Here is a 17,460-nt window from a genome sequence, read left to right on the forward strand (position 1 = left end):
GAGATTATGAGGCATCAAGAAAACACTCTAAGATTGTCTTAAAAGATAACCGGTCCTCCCAGCACCACTTGCAAGCAAAGAGAAGCCACGACAAGTCGAATCTGGATAGCAAAAGAGCGCCCAACTGCCGCCACCCACCGCCTACTCGCTCTCCACTGCACAAATTCCAACCCCACTAAACTTGGTACAGGCCAAAAGATCATATCTTCGCTGTCCTTTGCAAAGACAGCAAATTTCATCGAACACTCCTCTCACCCCCTCGACCGCTGCAATACCACTTCATTATACCCTCCTTTGCCCGCGAATCAATCATCAAGAGCAAATATGGCTACCAACGGCGATTTTTCAGATGAGGAGTCCCAGCCCGGCTCCCCTATCATTGATGCCAATGGCCATGACGACGTTGAAGACCAAGAGCCTCTCGACCATGAGGAGAAGCCCCTTAAGTCGGTGCTGAAGAAGCCAGGCTCTATACCCGTTTCCTCTCAGCCGAAACGACCCGAGCTTCCGGAACAGCCAAACCCAGAGACCCTCGACCTGTCGACATTAACTCCTCTGTCGCCCGAAATTATCGCCCGCCAGGCCACTATCAACATCGGCACTATTGGACACGTCGCTCACGGAAAGTCAACGGTGGTGAAAGCTATTTCAGAGGTTCAAACAGTCCGATTCAAGAATGAACTGGAGCGAAACATTACTATCAAGCTGGGTTACGCCAATGCCAAAATCTACAAGTGCGACAACCCCGCTTGCCCGCGACCAACATGTTACAAGAGTTATAAGAGCGAGAAGGAGGTCGATCCGCCCTGCGAGAGGGATGGATGTGCCGGCCACTACCGCCTGTTGAGGCACGTTTCGTATGTTGTCCCGGTGGCCTCGGTTAGAGTGGGTGATCTGTGAGCTAACCACAATCCACCACAGGTTTGTTGACTGTCCTGGTCACGATATTCTCATGAGTACCATGTTGTCAGGTGCTGCCGTTATGGACGCCGCTCTTCTGTTGATTGCCGGGAACGAAACTTGCCCCCAACCCCAGACATCGGAGCACTTGGCTGCCATCGAAATCATGAAACTTAGTCACATCATCATCCTTCAAAATAAGGTGGACCTGATGAGGGAGGACGGAGCCTTGCAGCATTACCAATCGATTCTGAAATTCATCCGTGGTACCGTTGCCGACGGTTCTCCCATCATTCCCATCTCTGCACAGCTTAAGTACAACATTGATGCCGTCAACGAGTACCTGGTCTCACATATTCCCGTTCCTGTTCGTGATTTCACGGCCTCGCCTCACATGATTGTTATCAGATCCTTCGACGTGAACAAACCTGGAGCAGAGATTGATGAGCTGAAGGGTGGTGTTGCTGGTGGCTCCATCTTGACTGGTGTGTTGAAGTTGGATGACGAAATCGAAATCCGGCCAGGTCTCGTCACCAAGGATGAGAATGGCAAGATTCAATGTCGTCCTATCTTCTCTCGCGTCGTATCGCTCTTCGCTGAACATAACGACTTGAAATTCGCTGTTCCCGGTGGTTTGATTGGCGTTGGTACACGCGTCGACCCAACTTTGTGCCGTGCTGATCGCCTGGTTGGGTTCGTCCTGGGGCACCGTGGGCGTCTGCCCGCTATCTACACAGAGCTGGAAGTCAACTACTTCCTCCTACGCCGGCTTCTGGGTGTCAAGACTGCGGACGGCAAGCAGGCTAAGGTTGCGAAGTTAGCTAAGAACGAGGTTCTCATGGTCAACATCGGTTCCACGGCAACTGGAGCAAAGGTGATTAATGTGAAGGCGGATGCTGCTAAGCTGAGCTTGACCAGCCCGGCTTGCACCGAGATTGGTGAGAAGATTGCTATCAGTCGAAGAATCGACAAACACTGGCGTCTGATCGGTTGGGCCAACATTGTAGCGTAAGATCTGACCTCCTTCCCGTATTCTGGGTTTCCGTCCTTCTCCCGCATGTATACCTGGACGTGAAGAGACTAACTGGCTAACTGTAATAGTGGTAACACCCTCGAGCCGATTGTGAACTAGACTAAGGGCAGTTAGTGTCCAGCTCAAGTCAGCCCACTCGGGAGGGGATTGTGGGAGATTGAGATATGTCTCAACCAGTGAATCCTAGTGGTCGACTTCAAAAAAAGGAGAGGAGCTGCGGGTGATAATGAGCAAACAGGCATCGTCTTTGAGTAGAGAACGCGGGATGGTCCGATCGTCACCTGTTCCACCTACTGGAGCTTCGAACACCTCGAGAACATGGGGTTCCCCAATGCAGATCGACCGTCGAGGGTCCGAGAAAAGAAGGCGCCAGGCTTCTAGCGGGGGATGCTGGTCGATTAAGGGACAAGAGACAAGATAAAGTAGAAACCGCCACGTCTTGACGAGTGTTATGACGCAGTTCTGGTTGGGGAGGGCAAAAACTTGTTTATTATCGTGACTATGGCATTTTTGATTCCGACTTGTATGGACAGTTAGACGACTCTTCAATACAGGCTCAGAGCTATTTAACCACAGTCTTTAGCAAGTTTTGTACCAGTTATTCCCAGAGCTCGTAAGCAGGAGATTCTATCTCAAGACAAGATTGTGCAGGACTGCCCCAGCATTGAATCGTTCGCTGCGAACGATCTGCAACGCGCTTTCTTAGTCACCATCGACTGCTCCAAGCCCCAAGCTGTCCTTTGCTCCTTCAAGACCACGACGCAGCGCCTGTCAACTCTCGTTTCTTGCTGTGCTGCGAGATCAACGATGTATATTCTCGATGTGAGTCTCAATGTAGTAATTACACGACGGAGCCGATCCCCATTGGTAACTTCTGTTCAAAAGTCTGGGTGTTTGCTGACAATCGTGTGGCTTGTAGCAACTGGCGCGTCTTCTGGACCGTCCCCTCTTCCCTTGGAAGAACGTGCTCGTTGGATTTTCCCTTGGCCAGTTCATTCTTGAAGGGCTCCTGTCCTTCCGTCAATACAAAGTTTTACAGCGAACTAAACCCCCAAAGGTCCTGGAAGCCGAAGTGTCTCAAAAGGTTTATGATCAAAGTCAGGTAAGCGTCTACTTCAGGCTTTTTAACTATCACCAAATGATTTTGACGATTGGTTCACTTATGTCCCCTTGTTCTTCTAGGCATACGGTCGCGCGAAAGCGAAATTTGGTTTTATCTCCGGTTTATACAGTCAAATTCAGAACCTTGGGTTCATCTATGGCGATGTCCTTCCCAAGCTATGGGGAGTCAGTGGGCTGCTGTTGGCACGATACCTCCCCGACCGGTTCCAGGGTGAAATTTCCCAGACGCTCCTGTTCATTTTTGGATTCAACCTAATCTCCACCGTCCTTTCGTTACCGATTTCGTACTACAACACCTTCGTCCTTGAGGAGAAGTTCGGCTTCAACAAGCAAACGGTCAAGCTCTGGGTTACGGACATGCTGAAGGGTCAGATGCTGGGTATCGTTCTCGGCACGCCTATCATTAGCGCCGTGCTCAAGATTGTCCAAAAGACTGGTAACTCGTTCTTCTATTACCTCTGGCTGTTTGGTGTCTTCGTCCAAATCTTCGCTATTACTATCTACCCGATCGTCATTCTACCCCTGTTCAACAAACTATCCCCTCTTGAGCCTGGCCCCATCAAAACAGGCGTCGAGAATCTCGCCAAGAAGCTGAACTTCCCTCTCCACGAACTGCACGTAATTGATGGCAGCAAGCGGAGTGCACACAGTAATGCCTACTTCTACGGTCTCCCTTGGAAGAAGCATATTGTGATCTACGATACCCTGATTGAGAAGAGCGAGCCCCAGGAAGTTGTTGCCGTCCTAAGCCACGAGTTGGGTCATTGGAGCCTTAGCCACACTACCAAGCTCTTCGGTATTGCTCAGGTATGTCTCTAATTATCCCGGCGTCGTTAACAGATGAACAGTAGCGGCTTACTTCGATGTCAGTTCCACATGTTCTACATTTTCGCTCTCTTTTCGGCGTTTGTGAACAACAGATCCTTGTACCAATCCTTCGGTTTCCACCACGAACAACCCATTATGATCGGATTCCTCCTGTTCTCGGACGCGCTTGCGCCGATGGATGCTGTTGTCAAGCTCCTCATGAACATCCTGAGCCGCAAATTCGAGTTTGAAGCCGGTATGTGATTTCTCCCCTGTATCGCCAATTCCGATGAATCCTGACAGGTATCAAGATGCATTTGCAGTGAAACTCGGTTTCTCGGAGGAACTTTCCCAATCCCTTCTCAAGCTCCAGATTCAGAACCTGAGCACCATGGATGCGGACTGGGTGTATGCTAGCTATCACTATTCTCATCCGATTCTTCCGGAGAGACTCAAGGCACTTAACTGGAAGGGTGGAAAGGTCACGGAATTCAAGGAAGAAGACAGTGAAAAGCCAGTCAAGGCTGCTGACAGGGAACTGTGAATGGTTGCAGGATCAGAAACTGATCAAAACCATTCCTCTTGTTTTTGGTTCGGCGATGATATCAAGAAAGACAAGATTTGAGAACCACACTTTATTTCTACCCGTCAAAGTAAATTGAGTTAGAACAGATGCATTGTTAAATGCAATGGATCTGAATACAAATGAGCCCTAAAATCTATTGTAACTGAATGCGCCAGTATGCTTTTTTGTCCCTGAACATGAACAAGCCCCAATAAGACAGTGAACCATGGAAGGAAGCAATCTACTCATCTTTCCCCTTCAATTTCGCCTTCTTCTCGGCCTTCCTTCGCTCCTTCTTCCTCCTCTTCCTTTCCTCCTTATCCACAGCCCCAGTCACATCTCCCTCCCCCGCATCCCCATCAAGATCCATCCCGTCCTCCCCTTCAGCAACTACCTGCACCAACTCCTGTTCCTGTTCAAACTGCTTTTTATCTTCCCACGCTCCTTCTCCTCCATTCTGTGCCGGCGCACCCTCTTTCATCTTCGCAAGCGCCAAGTCCCTCCCCAACACCTCCCCAGCCAATCCCGCCTGCACGCGCTTCAGATTGTGCAGGATTATATTCGGCGCGGCGGCCGTTGTTCTCGAGACAGGGCCGTGCTCGCCTATTCCGGCATTTGGTTGCAATGCTGGGTCTGTGGTTGCGCGGTCGAGGTAGGCGCCTAGGAAGTCGTGCGCTGTCGGTTGGGGGATATGCTTGGTGCTGAGGATCGTTGTGTGAGGGAGGGGAGTTGGATCTGGACCGGACATTTCGGCAGATTATATTTTCACCCTGTACTTCTGAATTGTTGTTCGCTGCGACGCTTAGGTTGTTTAAGGTCTGAAATCAGAGTAAACGCGGATGGCGTAATGGCGGTCACGAATGAGAAGGGTATCGGCGGATGGAAAGCCCTCAATCCAGCATTTCAAAAAAAAATTCGCTCTGGAATGAGTAGCTATCTTGGGTCTGGTATCTTTCGCCAAAAAAAGTCGATGTCGGAGGTGGCACGTGCACTCCAGCGCCGGCCGCAGTTGATCGCTGAATTTTGACACTCCAACTCGAAGAGAGATGCTGTGAAGACCAACAATCTTGGACCCATCACCCCTGCCGCCTCACAAAACACAATTCGAACACCTATCCTTGAATTCCCAATTTCAGAGAGCTCACTCCTACGCTTCCGATCCACAATGCTCTGCCTCCATTGCAGGGCTATTCCTTCCTCGCTCAGGACAGCCGCATCGTCAATAACCAAGTACGTCCCCAGACCACGTCAATATCTCTCCCTTCTCGTTCAACAATTGAAATACCATACTAATAGTACACTCCTCCTTGTCAGACAAGCTCCTGCAACTCCCATCATATCTCACCTCCGCTCACAATTCCACCCCTTCTCCCTCGCAAGCGAAACCACAGCAGCCGGTAGGAGGCCAACCCATGGCCTCACCCAATCAATCCTCTCACGCATCCCACCGACCTCAACTCAACCTCAACAAATCCGCTCCTTCTCAGCGAGTGTATCGCTGGCTGGAAAACGCAACACGTACAACCCGTCGCGGCGTGTGCAGAAGCGCCGCCATGGATTTCTGGCAAGAGTGAGGTCGAGATCTGGGAGGAAGATCATTGCGCGGCGGCGGGCGAGGGGGAGGAAGACGCTTAGTTGGTGATTTCTTTTCCCCGTGTATTTCTTACCCGGAGAGTTGGATGGGTAGGTAGTTTTTGGTTGGAAGTGGGTTGAAAATCTACGATTCCCGGATTACGGAGCTGTCACGGCAGCACTATCCAGTGATGCCGCTGGGTGAAAAAAGAGAGATCGAGTTGGCTGAGGGCTGTCTCTAGAAGATATGAGGGGCCATAATTGTTTTCTTTGTACAATATGCAGATATAGATACCAGGCAATTATAGATTCATGCGGGAAATTTCCTGAAGCGCAGCGGAGCCACCATAGAACTATTCACAGCCCCACGAATTTGGCCATTAATATTTCCCTACCTTGGCTATTTGATACTGTATAACAAGTTCAAGCTCCCCCGTCTATCAATCCTGCGACCCTCTACGGAGATGCTTTTGCTCTATACAGAGAATTATCCCATACCAAACCAGTATCGCCCCAAGTCGTAAAGCATCACTCATCATCAGATCCATCATCCGATGGAGATTCATCGTCGTCATCGTCGTCATCATCAAGTTCTTCGTCATCATCTTGGTCGTCACTCTCGTCGTCACCAACCTTCAGGCCGTAGTCATCCTCAAAGTCTTTAAGCGGTTGGACTTTCGGAGAGAATCTGGACTCCCTCAGACCCTTTACAATTGCCTAATGTCCGTTAGTATCCAGCTGTGATGTATTGCATAGTGATTGGTGCCATACCTCCTCAAGTACAGTGGCGCAGGTAACTACAATGTTCGCCGTCTCTGGAGCGAACAAAGGGAGGATGATCTCCTGCAAGGCCTTCCTGACATCCTCAACGCTGATATCCCGGACTGCCTTAAGAATCCTTTCCTTGTAGTTGCTGGGTAAAGCCCGCACGACTTGTCGGATGAAGCTCCCCTGGGCCGCATTTGTAGCGGTGATTTGCTCGTTTGCAAATGTAACAACGATGCTACTGATCGCACCCTCAAGCATCAGTGGGTCGAAGGGTGCATCTCCGGAGATATGGGCTTGCACGATGTCTTTACTGGATTCGAACGCTTTGTGAGCATTCGGTGAACGGTAGACGTCAAAGTTGACGAAGCCTGTGTCAATATTATACGCGAAGTTCGTGCCATATGCCAGTCCTTTGCCGCGAACAGCGACCCAGAGAGGTCCTTCAACGGCGTTCATATATGCAATCGCTACTAAGAGGGCAGGGAGTTTGGGGTCATCGTACGAATCAAGGCCCCGCGCAGTCGCATAGGCAAAGGACGAATCGATGGTTGGCATGGGGACCACATAAGCCTCCCCACCCGGCCTTTGACCGGCCGGACTCAAGAGTGGCCTCCTAGCTGTGATGGGCTTGAGGGAGTCGCTGGTACCTAATCGCTCAGCGAACGGCTTCCAGGTCGAGACCAGGTGAGGAAGCTTTTCAAGATCGGCTATGACTAGGATTCGGATGTTTTCGAATTGGAAGAGAGCCTTTCGGATCTCCTCCATACGCGCCACTACGGCCTCCGGCTCTTCTGCCAACTGCCGCTTGATTCTCTTAAGATACCGTGCTTTCACCAAAGTGCTTCGCGCGCGGACAATGGACTCGGCCGCATAGTGAACCATAACGTGCACGGCGGCCATCATGTCATCGCCACTACGCTTCGCATCGGGAACGTCAGAGAGAAGCCTGCTTGTGATTGTTCGGAGCCTTTCAATATCAAAGATCGAGTTCCAAGAGAGCTCTTGCAACCAAGCGATCGCTGTGCTGTACTTTCCTAGCTCGACTTTGAATGAGATGCGCAGCATTTCTGTATTGCCTAGGCCTCTGGCTGTCTCCATGGTGTACCCAACAGTGTCGCGTTCCAGCTCTACAACCACCTGCTCAAAGGTGATGGTCTTGCCGTCACGCTTGACGGGTAGGTTGAAGAACGCTTCGGTGAACACGGAAAGCAAGGGACGCAGCTCTACAGGCACGGACTCTGCTGAGATGAGAAGATACAGTTGGACAAAGCTGCTAGGAATGTGCTCAAAGTGAATGAACACCGGTAAATCTGTTCCATCGGCATCCGCAATTCGCTGGATTTTGTTGTCCTGGCGGCCGAGCCGCAAAGCTGCTCCGGATCTCGCGGTCGTGGTCTCTATGAAGTGAATCGATTCTATCCCCGGTATCTGGAATTCTTCGAGCATTTCCTTGGGAATCTCCTTGTCGTTCTCAGCCTTTGCCCTTTCAAGCTTTTCGGCTAACTTCTTCAATCCTTCGTCCCCGAGCTGTTTCTTTTGCGCTGTAACTCGAGCCTCTTCTTCCTTCTTTAGGGTCTCAGACATTTTTGAAGATGGCGTCCCAAGGATGGAAATATGAGGAGCATCGGATATCCATTTTTTTATGAACCCGCGCCAATCTTCCTGTGTCCACTTTTCTAGGACATCGTATTCTTTCAAAGACGCAACGTCAAGCAAAGTTGACCCATCCCTTTTTCCAAAGAGGAAGTCTGAAATGACATATTCTGCAAGCGAGGACGCCGAGCTTTCGGCGGAGAACTTCCAGGTCCGCCTTTGGCGATCGATGCATTCGTGTAGATACTTCATGTCAAGATCCTTGCTCATTGCATCACGCAGCACTTCGAAAAATCGTTTCTCAACTTGAGCAAGCTTCTCTGTCTCCACACTAGTTAGAGTGAATTGAATGGCAAGGCTAGGGCGATCTGATGTTGCATAGTATACACCAGTTGCGAGTTCCTCTTTCTCCACGAGAATGTTGTCCAAGAGAGACGCAGACGATCCAGCCAGGTATAATAAGGCAACATTAAGAGCGCCAGCTATGAGACTATTAGCACTCATCCACAAGAACTGATACGACTTCCGGACAACATACTTTGTACTGGGTCAGTGCAATCGGGGCCCAGGAAACGGATCTCTAGCTCCCCATATGATTCATCCTCCTCAGGAAACTCTACGGTCTTGACGACGGACCGCAACAATGGGGGAGCTTGCATCGAATCAACCCAAGGCCGCTTGAACGGTGAATCCGGGCTTGGGATGACATCAAGGATGGTATCCTCGAACCGGTCTAATCTCTTCACCAAGTCTGCGTGGTCTACTTCACCCGTAATGATCAAGCACAAGTTCCTAGGCTGGTACATTTCACGGTGGAACGCTCTGATCCTCTCAGCCGTGAGCACACGTAGCTGTTCCATCATGCCACCAGTCTCGTAGCGGAAACCTACACCTTCGGGATAAGTGAGTCGCCTTGCGGCCAAGTCAATAAGCTCAGCAGCATTATTTTGAACTCCCTGCATCTCTGAGTATACAACTCCGGCGTCATTGCCTGTACCATCGATGTGGTGGACCTCGGTGTAGCAGCCTTCATCGGTCAGGGTTGGAACGACGACGTGCTCTAGGTAAACGGGCAGCATCCGTGAAAAGGCTTCCCATCCCGCCGTGTCCAATGTATACGCCGTGTGGTCTGTGGCTGTCCAAGCGTTGGTATTCGAGTAGAGCCGCGTGGCCAGCTTGTCGAGGAACCCTTTGTACCTGTAATTTCGAGATCCCATGAATACCAGATGTTCCAGTGTATGAGGAGCCCCCGAGTCATCAAGGATCTCTGTTGCCAGGACGAAATATCCGTTCACTTTGGGACCTTTCTGGTCAATGACAACCACCCTCATCCCAGTTCTTTGCGACTCATATTGGACGAATTCGCTAGGCGAGTAGTCCGGTTTGAATCTCTGGAGTTGTTTAAAGTGGCTCGTTCGGATTGCAGGCATTCTGGCGTGTGATACTGAGGGCCTTGCGACACTAACCCAGGCGCCGTAGACAGTTTAGATAGAGAGATTCTAGATAAGATGAACGTCAGTTATTCGGTGCGGGAACTGATGCCAATTTACGGAACTAAATTGGGACCTCGGATTCGAATTCAGTTAACATGAAGACCCGGAGTTACGAAGGGGTGTTCAAGATTCCACTCAGCATAGAAGGCTAGATGACAGACGCGCACGAATAAAAGACACTAAATCTCAATGACTTCACCCACCGTGTAAAGTAGGTAACGGTGGGAGATATCTCGCCTGTCAGGGAGCATACTCACATGGATTGAGTCAACGGCCTCGAAGCAAATCTTAGTGGCGTAAAGTGAGCCAACACGACAGGTTTGGCTTGAGCTTGGTGGTTATTCCGCCGTCACGAACGGGGTGGATGGGGTTTTTGTCCTTGGGCTGGGACGTTGTGGAGTACAGCTGAGGTCCTGGGCTTCATCCAGACCACCATCCCAGCAAATATGGGAATATAGTCACTTCAAAAAAATCGGGGAATAGACCTCCCTAGATTTCTGCGTGCAAAAAGCTTCCCCTTAATTAAATATTCAGAAGTCCTCCATGAGGCACAAAATCCACACGCCTTTGGCGCCAATGCAAGAAGGCGGTGAGTGCAACTGCAGAGTCACATGGCCCAAGGCTTGTTTCTTCCCCTCATGTTGATGTCGGTCGACAATCTTGGAAAAGTAATTGTCCCGACTTAGATCGGGGACTCAGTGTTAGATCTGTGCGTATTCCGACTAATAATCTGCACACTCAGATCTATCGCTCCCCGTACGCAGTCGCCCACGCTGCTCGGGGCAGTCGGGATCTCGGTGGAGGACACGATTCAAAATGCACAGTCAGCCGTCGGAGCAGGAGATTTGCAAGGCAGTGCTGGACTTTGCGACGGAGGGTACATACCCAGAGCCAGAAAACGTTGTCGCTGCCGAATTCCCGCTTACAGCCCTTTCCAAAGAATTGGAGCTCATTACTCAAGAGCGAGACCACGTGGAAGTAAGTAAAGCGGTTAAAGCGAGCTACAACCCCGACTTCAGAATTTTATGTATGAGTTGCTGAGCTTGTGCTAATCTTACCCGTGGGCAGGCCGAAATAAACTCGCTAAGTCGAGAAAACGACTTCGATGTCGATAATTGGATATCGCAAGCGAGACAGCTTCACGCAGACCTCGAACGCTCCAGGCTCACTGCGCGGGAAATTGTCAAACAGCATGAGAACACCAGACCGTTGGAATTGAAGGTCCAGGACGCAGCAGCGGTGGTTGAGTTAGTGGAGAAAGAAATCGTATTTAACCAGGCAGTGACGAATGCATTAGAGGAGGTCCAAAATCTATATGAACAGCTCCAGGCCACACGAAAGCTTTGCCAGGACGGGAAAGTCGCCGCCGCAATTGAAACCCTCGAAGCGGTCGAACATGCAATACATCAAGACATCGGCTTTAAGAACACCAATGTCAGGAAAGTAATCTTGCAAAATGTCGCTGCGCTGCGACAAGATCTCGTGGAGTCACTTCATAGCCGCTGGAGCAAACACCTAGGGCTTGACCACAAGGAGGGCAAATTGGCTGTCTCCAGTAAGCAACCCCAATCGGCTCTCACCTGAAGATACACTACTAAGGGATGACTAGGGGGTGCTCTGGAAGAGACAATCTCTGCTCTGGCTCGCCTGCGTGAGCTTACGGCAGCAAACGAAAAATTTCAGAAGGACTTGTTCTTGATGGTTATAGATCCGATTTTACTTCCTGACAAGGATGGTTACAGTCATGAAATCTGGACTAATGGGTCGTCAATTTATGTCAACCCCCAGCCATCTCCGGCCTCAGTTGAAGCAGTTCTGGAACGCATAACGAACGTTTTTAATTTCCTCCACCGATCTCTGCCTGCATCTATCCTAACCCCACTTTCGGACTCATTCATCCCCGCCGTCTCATCGAAGATAATTTCCCACTGGCTATCATCTTCAATACCCACTGAACTTGATGAGCTAAGCGGGTTTGAAGCTTTGCTCCAGCATATTATCGAGTTCACTAAGTCCATAGAGTCTATGGATTGGCATGGCCAAGAGGAACTTGTCTCCTGGGTCAATCAAGCCCCTCGCTTATGGCTAACTAGACGGAGAGTCCACGCCCTGGATCAGGTTCGCAAAGTCCTTGATGCCAGTAAGGGCGACTCCCGGCAGGTAGAGAGAATCGAAAAGAGGAAAGTCATTATGTCGGATGAAGTAATACTAGATAATTCAGCTTCAGACGACTGGGACGCTGGTTGGGAGGATGAGAAAGAAGAACTTCAAAATGATGAGGATGAGGATACCAGCGCCTGGGGCTTGGACGACGATGTGGACGACTCAAACGACACAAAGGTCGAAAAAACGCCAGGCGCTGACGATGATGATGACGGCGCCGAAGACGCTTGGGGCTGGGGCGAAGATGATGATGAACACCCGCCGGAAAATACTGAGCCGAGGAAAGTCGTCACAGCCGTGGAATCGATTAAATATAGCGAATCCGCCCCCGAGAATGAACCCAGGGAAATAACGTTGAAAGAGCATTATACGATTACGGATGTACCCGATTCCATTCTTCGCATTATCTGGAAACAGGTTGCAGACTCTAAAGCCATTTCACAACCTGTGTATGTCTCAGTTCGGCCGAGCGGACTGGTTTCAGCTAACAGACCTCCCAGACATTCTGGTACCCTCGTATCTTCCTCCGGGGCTGGCCTCCTTGCTCTCCCCACGCTGGTCCTCGCCATGTTCAAAGCAACAGCGTCATCGTTTTACAGTCTTAAACTCAATTTCGGTCAGATGTATCTGTATAACGACAGCCTATATCTTGCGGAGCGGGTGCGTGAAGTCGCAAACGAAAACCAGCTTCCCAGGCTTCATGCCGATGTTGAAGCCCTCGAGAAGTTTGGTAAACTGGCCTACAGCAAAGAAATGCAAACTCAGCGAATAATTGTTACGGACTTGCTCGACGGCGCGCAGGGGTTTAGCCAATGCTCGGAACAGCCTTTCCTTGGAGAGTGCGAAAACGCTGTAAGCGCAACCGTGGACAGGGTACGAGACGTTTACGCTGAGTGGCAACCGATCCTCTCACATTCAGCGCTGCTCCAAGCAATCGGCTCCCTGGTTTCGACTGTAATTAACAAAATCATCCTTGACATCGTGGACCTGGGTGACATATCTGAGTCTCAGTCTCAGAAGCTCGTCTCATTCTGCACTCAATTATCAAGGCTAGAAGAACTGTTTCTGCCGGAGAATTCGGACAACGTTGAGCCTGTGCCCATGACAGCAGTTTATGTGCGAAATTGGCTGAAGTTTCAGTATTTGGTCAATATCCTGGAAAGCTCTCTGGCTGATATCAAATTCCTCTGGGTGGAGGGAGAGTTGTCTCTAGAGTTCTCAGTGGACGAAGTCGTGGACCTCATTGAGGCGCTTTTCGCAGAATCCGAATACCGGCGCAAGGCAATTGCGGAGATTAAGAGGGTATCAAGAGGTCGATGATGTATATAGAAGTGTTGAAATATGCTGGACCTTTGAGTCCTTTATATGTTGGAACTTCACAATCTGTGGATAGCTGGAACCTTCCACATGTCTCTTTGTCTGTATGACTATAAGTAGCAGTCTCTGGTCCATCTAGGACTTAGTTTCTTACACACATCAAATAGACTTCTATTGCTTCAGAATTTCAACAAGAAGGTCACGTAAGGTTTTTGGTAGCGCATTCAACGGCGCAACCCTGGGCCATCACGAGCAGATTCCACGGGAAGTCATACAATCTTCCGCACTTAGCACAAGTGGCCGCACCGCCTACCGTAATTTTTTCCATCCAAAAAAGTGGGATTTTTTGAGTCTCTTCTTGCGAATGAACTTAAAATTGCCGCTTACTCCCCAAACTAATGGTCTGAAAATGAATAACGGTCAAGATTTGGCGACGGGCTCGCATCAGGCCGCCCAGAGACAAGTGCGCGTCCAACTCACCAGCCAACATGAAGAGCTTGCGCTACCTGACAACACAGGTCCAATTCTTGTTCCCACCGGTCCGTACCCTTTCGAACCCAGATCGCGCTTTGTATGAGAGGCGAAGATGCTCATGTTTTTAAAAAATAGGTTTGAGGCGATATGCCCTCTCGACGCTGGTAAACAATCTTCTGGGGAATGACAAGCCGATTCCATTCGAATTCCTTATCAACGGAGCATTCCTCCGAACATCGATTGACGAGTACCTGACGGCTAACGGAATATCATCGGAAACTACTCTGGAGATCGAATACGTCCGAGCCTTGATACCTCCGTTGCATATCGCCTCTTTTGAGCATGATGATTGGGTTAGCGCAGTCGACGTACTGTCTGCATCTTCGCTCGCTTCGGCAGACTCGAGTTCTAGATCTCAGCATCAAGAACGGATCCTCTCTGGAAGCTACGATGGCCTATTGCGAGTATGGAATATGTCTTCTCAAGTGATCGCAATGTCACCGTCACCAACCGACGGTGGGCATACCTCATCCATCAAAGCCGCCAAATTCGTTTCTCCAAATTCGATCGTATCTGCGGGGCTCGATCGAACAGTACGTTTATGGAAGTATTCCGAGAGCCGTGATGGATTTTCGGGGAAGATTGCACCTCAACTTGAACTCTACGGCCACAAATCAGGAATCAACTCTTTAGCCATACACGCACCCTCAAATCGCATCCTCTCTTCCTCGGCGGACCACAGCGTAGGGTTCTGGTCGACCAAGAAATCAGACGCTCCAGCCGCCCCTGAGACCCTTCTCCCCTCAGCCGGGTCGAGGATGTCCAAGAGGAGAAAATTGAACACACCTGTGAGCGTCTCACAGCGCGGTCCATTAGCACTTTTATCCTCCCATACCGCACCAGTTTCAGCCGCGATATTTGACGCCAATGACTCGACAGTGGGCTACTCGGCCTCCTGGGATCATTCGCTACGCACGTGGGATCTCGTCACCGCAAATCTTGTGGATACCCGAATAACGTCTCATTCTCTTCTCTCACTTGAGCACCTGCCTGACCACCACCTCCTTGCCACCGGAACATCTGCACGCCACATCACTCTCATAGACCCTCGCGCATCAGCAACCACCATTTCTGCCATGACGCTCCGGGGCCACACAAATGCTGTCGTCACGCTTGCCCGTGACCCTAACAGTACGTATGGGCTTGTTAGCGGCAGCCACGATGGTACGTGCCGAATCTGGGATCTACGCGCGACGAAAACAGACAAAGGCGCAGCCGTTGGTGACAGCGTATATTCTATCTCACGGAGAAGCTTAGAGGAAGACAGCAAGACAAATAGCAAGCGTGTGGGTGGAGAGGGTGTCAAGGTTTTCAGCGTGTGCTGGGACCGAGAAGTCGGTCTTTTGAGCGCTGGCGAGGATAAACGAATTCAGGTCAACCGCGGGGATGTATTGTCTTCTTCCTAGCATCTTGTGGTTGCATATATTAGTTCAGGCGCCATGTAAGTTTGGAAAAGTTTGACCTTCGGCTTCAAGAACCGGGTCTGAGTCGCAGAGCAAGGAATATTTCGTAGAGCAGGGGCAATAATAGTCGTGAAACGCGCTTCCAATACTATCTTGTACATATCATAAACTTATAGGGGAACCAGTCTTCCAATTAAATACGTTTACGTACAACGCGATGCCATGCCCTCACAGAAAACTAACCACCGGAACGACCCAGATATCCCGGGAGCACACTTAAAGTCTTCGCTCTATACGGTTAAGTTTGATTGCAGTTTTAATCTATAGCAACGAGATTAGAACGACTCGTAGCCCAACGAAGAGCGTATATAAACCCACCTGTGTTCTCGTTCTCTGTCCTCTAACCGGCAGGCCCAGGGCGTGGCGTCGACCACGAATTGTTCCTGTTTCCTTCAATCGCTTGATATCTTCAAGAATCTGCCTGCGGAGGTCGTTCTCGATTTTCATATCCGATAGCGCGGCTGTAAGATCAAGGACCTGTTTGTTCGCTAATTCGCCGACTTTGCAAGTTGGGTGGATGTGGAAGCGGGCAAGAAGGCGCGCAGAGGTATCGTTGCCAATTCCAAAGAAACTCTGAAGAGCTTTCTATTGCCATGGCCATTTACGTTAGAGGAGTTCGAATATCGAGGTTTATGCGAGCTGTTACCTTGACGAGATTGCGCTCGGGGAAGTTGACTCCTAATATGAAGACCTGAAACCATTGTTAGCCAGCTACTCCGAGTACACCACCGCGATTGAGACTGGACCCACCATTTTGATTACTGTTGTCGTCTAGGACCTTTGTACAGAATGCATTTCGAATGCCCGTCTGTCTCCAAGCGATGCTGAAGCGGAGCAAGAAAATCGATAATGTAACAATGTTTTTCCGGTATCATGATGAGTATTTTTTGGAATACCTGAGTGGGACTTAGCCTTGCGAATCCCTGACTCTCCTGGAAAGTTTCGGTATATTACGATTACTCAGAATTAGAATTACAGAGAGCCCTTCCCCGAGACGGAATAGCTCCCGATAACGCAAGCTGGCCTCCACGTTTCATCTTCCAGCCCCCTCAACCCATCATCACAGAAAGATTGAGGAATTGCAAACAATGGCGAGCTTCAAGAACCTTTTCTTGTCTTTCTTCTTGGTTCTTGCCGTCGGGATAGCTCTAGCCCAGGCCAGTGAGCCCCGCGGACCCAAGATCACAAACAAGGTGAACTGACTCCTCTCACACGTCACTTTGTGCTAGTGTGAACCCGGATCGCTTACGAAAATGAAATCAATAGGTTTACTTTGATATTGAACATGGCGATGAGCCTCTAGGCCGAATTGTACTGGGATTGTATGGCAAGACTGTTCCCAAGGTAATCGCCCGAGATATGCTTTCCCTACTTAGAAGCTAATTTGTGCCCTAGACGGCTGAGAACTTCCGGTACGGCTCCCTGCAATGATGACCGCCATATAGTCGTGACTTATAGTTTTCCTCAAGTGCTCTTGCTACCGGCGAGAAAGGCTTCGGTTATGAAGGATCTACCTTCCACCGTGTAATCAAGGGATTCATGATTCAGGGAGGAGACTTCACCAAGGGAGATGGTAAGAAGATGATGCATATGCTCCAACGAGCCGCAAACCGTGGGTGCTAAGGATGGGACAAGGTACCGGAGGAAAGTCTATTTACGGCAACAAGTTCGAGGATGAGAACTTCAAGCTGAGGCACACCAAAAAGGGAGTTCTGAGCATGGCCAACGCCGGCAAGGACACCAATGGCTCCCAGTTCTTCATCACCACTGCAGTTACTTCGTATGTCTCCGGATTTTGTCTTATTCGCTTTGAAACACGGTCAAGTTACTGACTATACCCCTGTAGTTGGCTTGATGGAAAGCATGTTGTGTTTGGCGAGGTCCTCGAGGGCTACGATATAGTTGAGAAGATCGAGAACGTCCCCAAGGGTGCTCAGGACAGACCAACAAAACCTGTTAAGGTTGTGAAGAGTGGTGAGCTGGAAGTTGAGGCTGATTCCGGCGCGGAGGAAGAGGAGAAGAAAGGTAGCCACGAGGAACTATAGATTAGTCCCGGCTCCCATACCCGCCATACAAAAGGCCCGATGCTGATGGGTTGTGATAATGAAAGTCTTACCGACCAACAAGCCG

General features: G+C 50.0%; 9 protein-coding genes across 9 annotated transcripts; 6 read left to right on the plus strand and 3 right to left on the minus strand.

The window, feature by feature from the left end:
* BJX67DRAFT_351745 (translation initiation factor eIF2 subunit gamma) lies at window positions 1-2,552 on the plus strand. Its single transcript, XM_071028932.1, has 3 exons — window positions 1-857; window positions 922-1,908; window positions 2,002-2,552. Exons 1-3 carry the CDS (start codon window positions 325-327, stop codon window positions 2,030-2,032), a joined length of 1,551 nt encoding a protein of 516 aa, XP_070886935.1. The 5' UTR covers window positions 1-324; the 3' UTR covers window positions 2,033-2,552.
* Window positions 2,553-4,537, plus strand: BJX67DRAFT_351747 (zinc metalloprotease). The gene is made up of 5 exons (XM_071028933.1): window positions 2,553-2,755; window positions 2,853-3,035; window positions 3,116-3,862; window positions 3,926-4,118; window positions 4,174-4,537. Exons 1-5 carry the CDS (start codon window positions 2,741-2,743, stop codon window positions 4,404-4,406), a joined length of 1,371 nt encoding a protein of 456 aa, XP_070886936.1. The 5' UTR covers window positions 2,553-2,740; the 3' UTR covers window positions 4,407-4,537.
* Window positions 4,538-4,596: 59 nt separating this feature from the next.
* On the minus strand, window positions 4,597-5,398 carry BJX67DRAFT_71748 (uncharacterized protein). The gene has a single exon (XM_071035341.1). The coding sequence runs from the start codon at window positions 5,173-5,175 to the stop codon at window positions 4,669-4,671; it is 507 nt and encodes a 168-aa protein (XP_070886937.1). The 5' UTR covers window positions 5,176-5,398; the 3' UTR covers window positions 4,597-4,668.
* Window positions 5,399-5,464: 66 nt separating this feature from the next.
* On the plus strand, window positions 5,465-6,340 carry BJX67DRAFT_351752 (mitochondrial 54S ribosomal protein bL34m). Its single transcript, XM_071028934.1, has 2 exons — window positions 5,465-5,657; window positions 5,742-6,340. Exons 1-2 carry the CDS (start codon window positions 5,593-5,595, stop codon window positions 6,067-6,069), a joined length of 393 nt encoding a protein of 130 aa, XP_070886938.1. The 5' UTR covers window positions 5,465-5,592; the 3' UTR covers window positions 6,070-6,340.
* Window positions 6,341-10,372, minus strand: BJX67DRAFT_351754 (putative zinc metalloprotease; the record flags this gene model as incomplete). The annotated part of the gene is made up of 3 exons (XM_071028935.1): window positions 8,899-10,372; window positions 6,771-8,842; window positions 6,341-6,716 (listed from the first exon to the last, which is right to left on the minus strand). Coding segments are annotated over exons 1-3 (3,149 nt in total), but the record flags the coding sequence as incomplete, so codon positions are not given.
* Window positions 10,373-13,424, plus strand: BJX67DRAFT_351755 (uncharacterized protein). The gene is made up of 4 exons (XM_071028936.1): window positions 10,373-10,831; window positions 10,922-11,408; window positions 11,463-12,465; window positions 12,517-13,424. The coding sequence occupies exons 1-4, from the start codon at window positions 10,670-10,672 to the stop codon at window positions 13,334-13,336; spliced, it is 2,472 nt and encodes an 823-aa protein (XP_070886940.1). The 5' UTR covers window positions 10,373-10,669; the 3' UTR covers window positions 13,337-13,424.
* A 67-nt stretch (window positions 13,425-13,491) lies between these two features.
* BJX67DRAFT_351760 (WD repeat WDR12/YTM1 family ribosome biogenesis protein) lies at window positions 13,492-15,433 on the plus strand. The gene is made up of 2 exons (XM_071028937.1): window positions 13,492-13,872; window positions 13,943-15,433. The coding sequence occupies exons 1-2, from the start codon at window positions 13,698-13,700 to the stop codon at window positions 15,271-15,273; spliced, it is 1,506 nt and encodes a 501-aa protein (XP_070886941.1). The 5' UTR covers window positions 13,492-13,697; the 3' UTR covers window positions 15,274-15,433.
* Window positions 15,434-16,218, minus strand: BJX67DRAFT_351762 (mitochondrial 37S ribosomal protein uS13m). Its single transcript, XM_071028938.1, has 4 exons — window positions 16,081-16,218; window positions 15,977-16,021; window positions 15,649-15,915; window positions 15,434-15,591 (listed from the first exon to the last, which is right to left on the minus strand). The coding sequence occupies exons 1-4, from the start codon at window positions 16,081-16,083 to the stop codon at window positions 15,547-15,549; spliced, it is 360 nt and encodes a 119-aa protein (XP_070886942.1). The 5' UTR covers window positions 16,084-16,218; the 3' UTR covers window positions 15,434-15,546.
* Window positions 16,219-16,418: 200 nt separating this feature from the next.
* BJX67DRAFT_380519 (peptidylprolyl isomerase) lies at window positions 16,419-17,375 on the plus strand (the record flags this gene model as incomplete). The annotated part of the gene is made up of 6 exons (XM_071032804.1): window positions 16,419-16,523; window positions 16,597-16,674; window positions 16,726-16,742; window positions 16,800-16,903; window positions 16,966-17,110; window positions 17,177-17,375. 6 exons carry the CDS (start codon window positions 16,419-16,421, stop codon window positions 17,373-17,375), a joined length of 648 nt encoding a protein of 215 aa, XP_070886943.1.
* Between the last annotated feature and the right edge of the window lie 85 nt (window positions 17,376-17,460).

This window comes from Aspergillus lucknowensis, assembly GCF_044049455.1.
Source record: "Aspergillus lucknowensis strain CBS 449.75 chromosome Unknown BJX67scaffold_16, whole genome shotgun sequence".
Taxonomy (NCBI): Eukaryota; Fungi; Ascomycota; class Eurotiomycetes; order Eurotiales; family Aspergillaceae; genus Aspergillus; species Aspergillus lucknowensis.